This window comes from Notolepis coatsorum, assembly GCF_963971535.1.
Source record: "Notolepis coatsorum genome assembly, chromosome: 8".
Taxonomy (NCBI): domain Eukaryota; kingdom Metazoa; phylum Chordata; class Actinopteri; order Aulopiformes; family Paralepididae; genus Notolepis; species Notolepis coatsorum.
This window is the reverse complement of record NC_140172.1, coordinates 94127008-94136733: the sequence shown is the minus strand read 5'-3', so window position 1 is coordinate 94136733 and position 9726 is coordinate 94127008. Positions and strand designations below refer to the sequence as shown.

At 40.7% G+C, this 9726-nt stretch overlaps 1 protein-coding gene across 1 annotated transcript in view; it reads left to right on the top strand.

Annotated features, from left to right (window-relative positions):
- Window positions 1-7122: 7122 nt before the first annotated feature.
- LOC311233090 (beta-galactosidase-1-like protein 2) overlaps window positions 7123-9726 on the top strand; it is a gene marked incomplete at its 5' end in the record, with an annotated part of 65826 nt that continues 63222 nt past the window's right edge. The window contains 3 exons of the mRNA XM_084319965.1: window positions 7123-7217; window positions 7795-7980; window positions 8311-8379. Coding sequence (XP_084176091.1) covers window positions 7123-7217; window positions 7795-7980; window positions 8311-8379 — 350 coding nt within the window. The remainder of the gene's footprint in view (window positions 7218-7794; window positions 7981-8310; window positions 8380-9726) is intronic.

Here is a 9726-nt window from a genome sequence, read left to right as displayed (position 1 = left end):
TGGGAATGATGTTCTCTGCAGACCAGAGAAAGACTTTCGTCTTGTTTACATCAGTAACATAACATCATAACATACACCAGATAGACAGTCTTGCTCTCTTAATATGCTGGTTAAATCGGCTGTCTTTAACCTGAATTAGCAAACAAGATACAAAGCATTCAGTTGACTAATTGTATATGTTCTAATGTTCTCTGTTTTGTTTATTCATCAACAGGACCATGAAACGGTGCCCACCACTTGTACAAAAAGTACCCTGCCACCATCACTGAATGAAACGAATAATGTAAGTGATTGATTGAAACGTTTATTAACAGATTTCAGAATGGTACAATAGCCTACAGTACAGCTCAATACACACAATTGTTAAGGGGATGCAGACCAGAGAAAGACTTTCGTCTTGTTTACATCAGGGTCCCCCATTTTCAATTCATCATATGACATACACAACATACAGATAGACAGTACTGCTACACCTACATCTATACATTTATGACATACCACTATACCAGATTTGCAAATACAGTACTGTTTGATACAAAAAGTGTACAGAAAAAGTGTATATACATTTGACGTTTTTTTCTGTCTTTGTTGTTTTTTCAGCAGGGAGATGGAATTGTTCAACCTGATTCCAGTACATCCTCACCGATACCTGACATATGGTCAGACAAGATGTGGGAAGAAAAACAGGCCAACTACCCGTGGCTGGATTGTAAAGATGGGAAGTTCGGCTGTAAAGTGTGCTCAGCCGCAGACGCTCAGAAAAGCAGAGGTCAACGATTTGCAGCAGAATGGACTAACTACGAGATCACACACAGTGGAACAAAAAAATCTGCTATGATGATGAGTCTCAGGAGAAAGGTGTGGCTCCACAACAGCTCGAATGCGCATGTCCAAGCAGTACGTATTCTCAATGACGCAAAAAAACAGAGAATTGAGAAATCCACTGACACCATGCTCGTATCAGAACTGACGGCTACAAATAATGTTTTCCATTCTGTGTACTATTTAGCAGAGGGGGACAAGCCGTTTTCAGATAGTGTTGGTCTGCTGGCTTTAATAGGGAGAACTGGGTCTGACACTGGCTACAGCTTGCACTCAAGAGAGAGTGCAGCAAACAAAGAAAATTTTTGCAAACAAATCCAATCCATAGAAGGTAAAATTTCAGTTCTGATTGATGAGTCAACTACCCATGCAGCTAAAACTACACTGATTGTGTACCTCAAAACTGAAGTTTTCAAGCACCTGGACCCACAGTTCTTATTTTTAGATCTGATTGAACTTCCCAACCAAAAAGCAGAAACGATTATGCACCATCTGTTGAAATGCCTCAGTGAACATGGCTTTGATGATGCATATTTGAAGAAGCACTTGGTTGCATTTGCAAGTGATGGAGCCAGTGTCATGTTGGGACGCAAAGCTGGTATAGCTGCAAAACTGACTGAACTGTATCCTAACATATTGACCTGGCATTGCTTAAATCACCGGCTGGAACTTGCTGTAGGTGACACAGTTAATGATATCACAGCTATGAACCATTTCCAGATCTTTATGGATAAATTGTATACTGTGTACAGTAGATCACCACTAAACAAAGAGCAACTGAACGAGTGTGCAGCCGGCCTGGAAAAACAAGTGAGAAAAATTGGCCGTTTGCTAGACACAAGATGGGTATCCAGTTCTTTCCGCACAGTGTCTGCAGTGTGGGATGGTTATGATGCACTTTGTGCTCACTTCAGCATGGCAATGACAGACAGGGGACGACAGAGCGCTGATAGGAAAACATATGAAGGTCTATTCAGGAAAATGACTTCATATCAGTTTTTGCTAGATTTAGCACTGCTGTACGACACCCTAAGTGAGTTAAGCATTCTTTCAGAAGCTCTGCAAAACCGCCAAATGACACTAACCTCTGCAGACAAACGTATGAGGCGTTGCATTAAATTCATTGATGTAATGGGAGAAAAACAAGGCAACAAAGTCCTTGAAGCTGAAACTGCAATAAAAGCAGGTAAATTTGGCACAGTTGATCTGACAGACAGACCGAAAATTGTTTCCATCAACCGGAAACAGTTTATCAGAAGTCTGAGTGATAATCTAACTAATCGGTTGTTCACCACTGCATCTTTTAAGGGGTCATCATTAGTGGCACAGAAAGAGTCTGAAGCACAGTATGTTCAATTGCTTGCACAACTCCAAGTTGTTGAGTGTAAAAGCTGGCCAAAAGAAATGCCACTAGGATTTGGCGAGGTGGAAATAAGGCATCTGTGCAAAAGATTCAAGCTGCCCCTTAACAGTACTATTGATGGATTCAGGGACTTTGTTGAGAGCAATGGAGAAATGATACCCGATGAGCTTATTCCTTTATTGAATTGCACAAAAGTAATTCCATGTAGCACTGCAGAATGTGAAAGGGGATTCAGTGCCATGAATCAAATTATCACCCCAACACGCACAAGGTTAATGATTTCACGGGTAGCATCTTTGATGTTCATTAAGATCAACGGGCCACCTCCAGAGATCTGGGATTCAACAACATATGTTGCAACTTGGCTGAGAGGCCATCGCTCAGCTGAGGACAAGAGAACGAGGATAGCAAAACCAAATCATAGGCCCAGCACCCTATGGTGGGGGCTTGCTTGACTGATTGTATGGTAACTCAGTTACTTCTAGTCTGCATCGAACATTGTACATATGTCTATACTGAACACTGGGACCTCTATTTTTACTTCTTTTTACATGCTATTTTATTTCATACTTATCTTCTCTAGCACAGTCTCTGGAGCGTAACAGTAAGAAGCATTTTGTATAAAAGTATTCTGTACTTCTGTATGACAACTATTAAAGAAACTTGAAACTGTTTTGAAACCACTGTTGTGAAACAAATTACATTGAACAAATTTAAGTGATGTGTACTTTTTCCCCTTCTCAAAATAAAGAACCAAGTAAACACAAGTTGTCTGATTATTTTAAGTTTGCTTTTGTGTTTGTGTGTAAAACAATTTCTTTAATTGAATTAACTTAAACTAAAAGTAAATACAAACTAAATTAACAATGTAACTTACATTGTTAATTTAGTTTGTATTTACTTTTCTAGTTTAAGTTGATTCAATTAAAGAAATTGTATCAATACATTTAAAACATTGTTTGTTTTTCAACCATATCTGTTGACAATATAGGCAACATCCTGCTACCTTTTTCAGCTTCTCTATTTCAAGGCAAAAAAAAAAAAAAAAAATGTGCCAAAAAAACTGTGCATGCGCGCGCGCGTGCACGCGCGTGGAGCGTTTGACCTACTGTCAATTTACCACTGCACCACTTTTGGCAGTTTCATAAACTGCTTATTGAAGAAATGCTTTTTATCCCACATCAAAGTTAGTCGAAAATGCTCATTGTTCTATGGAAAGAACTTTGAAAATCTAATTACTCAAAAATTACACAGTAAAAGTAGTTCATATTATTTGTGCAAGTAGTCTTAAGAAGTATTAAGTACAAACAGGGCAGTGTCATAAACTACTTATGAAATAATATAAATTAACCACATGCCATCCTTTACTTTGAAATCCTCACCGGAAGTGTTCCTCTGTGGAATTGTCTGTAGCTTTAGTGGTTGATTGATTGATTGATTGAAAACTTTATTAACAGATTGCAGAATGGGTACAATACAGTACAGCTCAATACACACAATTGTTAAGGGGATGCAGACCAGAGAAAGACTTTCGTCTTGTTTACATCAGGGTCCCCCATTTTCAATTCATCAGGACATATATGACATACATGACATACAGATAGTCAGTACTGCTACATCTATACATTTATGACATACCAGATTTGCAAATACAGTACTGTTTGTGATACAGAAGGAGTCAAGAAAAGGGAGTATATACATTTGACGTAGAAACTGTACATTGGAGGAGGTTGGGTGGGGGGGGTTGGGTACGTTGGGATATTGACAACCATACTGGGTAATTTACATTGGAGGTGGTTGGGGGGGGGGGGCACACTGTATAAACAAGCAAAACTGTACATTGAGGGGGGGGGGGGGGAGACACTGTACAAACAAACAAAATTGTACATTGGACTATTGACAAGACCATACTAGGTAAATGACTGTACATTGGAGGGGGTTGGGTTAGGATATTTACAGGGGCCAGTGTTGAATTGCAGTCTCCCGTAGGTGTCCCTTGAGAGAGGTTTTGAAAGTGGGTAGTGATCCACATTCCTTTACAGCTTTGGGTAGGGCGTTCCACATTGATGTGGCATAATTGCGAAACGTGTTTAGTCCCTTATTTGAGCCGAATCTGGGTTTAACATGATTTGTGGAGCTCCCTCTGGTGTTGTGATCGTGGTATTCACTGACCTTTGGGAAGTATTTTGACATGTACATGGGTACCTTGGTCGTGTAGTGTATCTTGTAGACCAGGCCCATTGCAAGTTGCTGTACTCTGTCGTCTACTCTAAGCCATCCTAGGTTGTCAAAGTGGGCAGGGGTGAGGTGGGTTCTAGGAGTAAGGTCAAGCAGTAGTCTGTATGTCGAATATATAATACTGCACATACGAAACGTCCTATTGATTCGATGCGCATTCAATGTCATATTAAGTATTTCTGTAAGATCGACTTGTGAGACTGTATTCGAAAGTCACTTCGGTTAATTACAACAGCTTCCCGTGGTTGTTTTAATGCATGCTTCTCTATTTGAACGAAGCAATTGGTTTTGATAGTCTATCAGTGAGCTGGATACAATCCTACCTGGAGGGGAGAGAACAGATGGTGGAGGTAAACGGTACCCTATCCCCCCCCCCTCCCAGTGAGCTGTGGTGTTCCACAAGGAAGCATACTAGGACCGCTACTGTTCCTAATTTATGCAAATGACATGTCGTCAGCTTGTGACTGCAACTTGTTCCTGTTTGCGGACGACTCAGCCCTGCTGGTCTCTGACAAGAACAAGTTACAGGTTGAAAAAACCCTCAGCTCGGAACTAGGCAAAATCTGCATATGGCTCGCCGACAACAAACTATCATTACAAATGGGCAAAACAGAGTCCATTCTCTTCGGTTCAAATAACAAACTCAGCAAGACCGACGGCTTCTCAGTTACAGTGGGTGACAATATTGTCACAAGGAAAGATGAAATTACCTACCTGGGTTCCATCCTAGAGGCTAATCTTTCCTGTGACAAAATGGCATCCAATGTAATAAAAAAAAGTCAACCAACAAAATAGATTATTGTACCGGATCTCCTCTCTGGTAAACAAGAATACCCTGAAGACTCTGGCAGGAGCACTCATTCAAGGGTACTACGACTATGCTTGCACCTCATGGTACCAAAGCACCTCAAAGGCACTAAAAACAAAATTACAAACATCTCAAAACAAACTAGTCAGACTACTGCTTGACCTTACTCCTAGAACCCACCTCACCCCTGCCCACTTTGACAACCTAGGATGACTTAGAGTAGACGACAGAGTACAGCAACTTGCAATGGGCCTGGTCTACAAGATACACTACACGACCAAGGTACCCATGTACATGTCAAAATACTTCCCAAAGGTCAGTGAATACCACGATCACAACACCAGAGAGAGCTCCACAAATCATGTTAAACCCAGATTCGGCTCAAACAAGGGACTAAACACGTCTCGCAATTATGCCACATCAATGTGGAACGCCCTACCCAAAGCTGTAAAGGAATGTGAATCACTACCCACTTTCAAAAACACTCTCAAAGAACACCTACGGGACACTGCAATTCGAAACTGGCCCCTGCAAATGTCCTAACCCAACCCCCTCCAATGTACAGTAAATGACCAAGTATGGCTTTGTCAATATTCCAATACAGTGTACAGTGTCCCCCACCCACCCCCTACCCAACCCCACCCACCCAACCAACCACCTCCAATGTACAGCCCCCCCCCCACCCACCCACCCAACCCCACCCCACCTACCCAATATAATTTAATATAATATATAATGCAGGACCTCTTTAGGGGGTCTTTATTCGGCATGCAACGAACTGGACATGCAATTGGAGCGGCACACACACACCGGGATACACACACACACACATGCATTGTCTTTTTCTCAGTCGCCAACCTCCTCCAATTGATTGATTGATTGATTGAAAACTTTATTAACAGATTGCAGAATGGGTACAGTACAGTACAGCTCAATACATACAATTGTTAAGGGGATGCAGACCAGAGAAAGACTTTCGTCTTGTTTACATCAGGGTCCCCCATTTTCAATTCATCGTAACATATATGACATACATGACATACAGATAGACAGTACTGCTACATCTATACATTTATGACATACCAGATTTGCAAATACAGTACTGTTTGTGATACAAAAAGAGTCCAGAAAAAAGAGTATATACATTGGATTGGGTAGGTGGGGGGGGACTGTACATTGGAGGTGGTTGGGTGGGTGGGGGGTTGGGTACTGGGTAGGAGTGGGGGGGGGGGGGGGGGGTGGGTAGGAGGGGTGGGTGGGGGACACTGTACAACTGTACAAACAAAACTGTACATTGACAAACAAAAATGTACAGTTTCTACGTCAAATGTATATACTCTCTTTTCTGGACTCTTAACAATTGTATGTATTGAGCTGTACTGTACTGTACCCATTCTGCAATCTGTTAATAAAGTTTTCAATCAATCAATCAATTCATTACCGTAAACCTGGAACTAATCGCGCACTCAAAAAACAGGAGCGGCTGGTTTGACCACGCAAAAGTGAAAGACAGCTCACTGGACCGCAGTCTAAAAGCAGCCACTTCGGGCACTACATTTGGACTGACACAAGTCGGTGCGCTATCACTATTGCGACAAGAAACCTATAGGCGTATGGATATTGTTATACTTTTATATTTGTAGGAATAAGCTACGTACATTTCAATGATACAATAAAATAATATCGATTTTGAAACAGACCATTATCAACGTAACTACGTTTATTATGTTCCCATGGTTATGCCCACTATTCCACACCCACAGGCGGTGCGCTGGTTATCCCATTCCCAGCATCGTGCGCTCATTTGTATCTCTGTGTGTTTGCTGCTTAGCATTACGGAACTCAGTTTGTATGACGCTTATGTTATCGGAGGGGATTCTTCACTTTATCGATGGTTGTTCTAAGAATAAGGATTGCCCACACCAACAGACATTATGCACTGCTCTGTCTGAGCATCGTTGCCTTCATTGTGTACAGATATATAGGGTAAGTTCTACAATTAACCTTTTGTGCAATTATGGCGGTTTATTTAGTTTGATTTTTTTTAAGACCTATTTACTTATTTTAAACCCCCCATCCACGCACGCACGAACGCACGCACGCACACACACACACGCACACACACACAGACACACACACACGGTTGCCCTCATTTCCAACGATGACGAGTAAACAGACAATTCAAATACAATAAAAGACAACATTAAATAAAATCAACATTAAATGCAAGATAAAAACAGATAAGAAACCCAGCTAAAACAGTTACAAGCACAGTGGTTACCAATTACCATGGCTTTGAACTGTGCATGTGTGAACACACACACAAAATAGTTGTATGGCTGTTTTAACAGACCGTGATGTGGTAGGGCTCTTTCCGCAAAATATAAATGTTTGTGTACAGCATGCTTTGCTTATTTGAGTTTGGAACACACTGCAGGCACCATTATGCAAATTCTCACCGGAATGTCAGCGGTCATGTGATGTGTGGCTGTTTTCTCATACTATTGCCAAACAGATGCACCTCATTGTATGTGTGACACAAACCAGCAATTCTTCCCACCAGTGTGCCAACTGGAGGGAGGGGGATGAGCAGGAAAGGGGGGCTGAACGCCAACTCCTCCCAGTTCACTTTGGAGGGGGAGCCCTTCCGTATCCTGGGGGGGTCCATCCACTATTTCCGCGTCCCCAGGGCCTACTGGAGGGACCGTTTGATGAAGATGAAGGCCTGTGGCATCAACACCCTCACTACGTATGAACCCCATGATTCTACACTGTAAAAAATAAAACTGTAAAAAAAACTGTAAATGTCTGGCAGCCACAGTTGCCAAATACTTACTGTCAAATTACAGTAAAATCAAATACATTTACAGATTACAACCTTTTGGTTAATATTTTGATAAAAGGTCATTTACTGTATTTTATGCCATTTACACTTAAAGTAGAAAAACAAAATAATTGTAAAATTATACAGTGAATTTCCCATGAAATATATATATATTGTTTTACAGTGTACTGATTTGTATGTCATAGTGAGTTTGGTTGAATACTAACAACAAGGGACATTCTACATCCCTTGCAGATATGTACCATGGAATTTACACCAGCCGGAGAGAGGACTTTTCCAGTTTCACACACAGTTGGACTTAGAGTAAGGACTCAACTGGTTTTATCTTCAAGGGACAGTGGGAATAACCCATTTTTGCCATTATTTTATTTTATTTGATATTTACCACATATCTGTCTGAATATACCTGCTATAATCCTTCTATATACCTACTTATACACCTGCATATAACCCATATAATCTATGATAGCATGTACAATAATGCTGTATATACCATATATATATCCACATATGTCTGTACATACCTGCACAAAATCCTTTTACATATCATATACTATATATCTGTTCGTATCCCTTACCACTCTTACTAGTTACACTGCTGGCCAGTATGACTACTACCACTGTCTTTATCTGTATCACTGTACATATTGGTATTACAACCCTGTACACATCTGATTAGCACTACACTTAGTAGTACTAATTTATATATTTTATAATATTTTAATCACCTGTACATTGTATATTACTATTGCACTTATACTGTTACATTTGCACTCTGGTTGGATGCCAAACTTCTTTCTGTTGTATTGTACTTGTGCTGTATAATGATTGACAATACATTTGAATCTAATCTAATATAATAACGGTTCTCTAACCTTCAAAATGGGTAGCTGACAGAATCCACTGGCCATGTGACCACTTATGGGTAACAAATAGTTTAATTTCATTTCATTTCATTTTTATTTATTCGTACATGGAATTGTTACAGTCCAACAGTACATATAGTTCACTTAATATGCTCCACTAAATTCCATGGCCGAAAGGAACAGGAAAAATAAAATTATTATTGTACCTGCCCCTACACACATACAGTACACTGATAGACTAAGTGCAATGTTTACCAAACCAAACAAAATGTACATACTGTGACGAGCCTGGTGGGGTGCAGACTCGCCACGGTTCAAATACAAACAAATTAAAATGTCCACACAAGAGCAATATCAATCAATACGAATATTTATTAAATTAAGGCAGAATCCAGTTTGATAGGCAAGAGAATGGTCGTAAACAGTCCGATGGCCAAAAACACAAAACAGGCTCGCCGACAGAAAAAGGGATTGTTCAATACTCAGGGTAGTTGTTCGGTCCAGGGTCAGTACACAAGGGGGTTTCTCAACCAGTCCAGGGTCCGTACACAATGAACACCTTCTCGCCTTCACCTCTCCTCACTACCTCTCACCTTACACAACTCCGAATAACTCAATCTCTCTCTCAATACAACAACTCCAACCTCACCTCCGCTCAACTTACTCCTGATTAACCTAGTGGCTTTGTAGTGTGTGTGTCTGGGGTGTGTGCACGTGAGATGTGGTGACCTAATGATGCGGATGTGTGTTCTATCAGTACTAATCAGCTACCTAATTGTCTCTA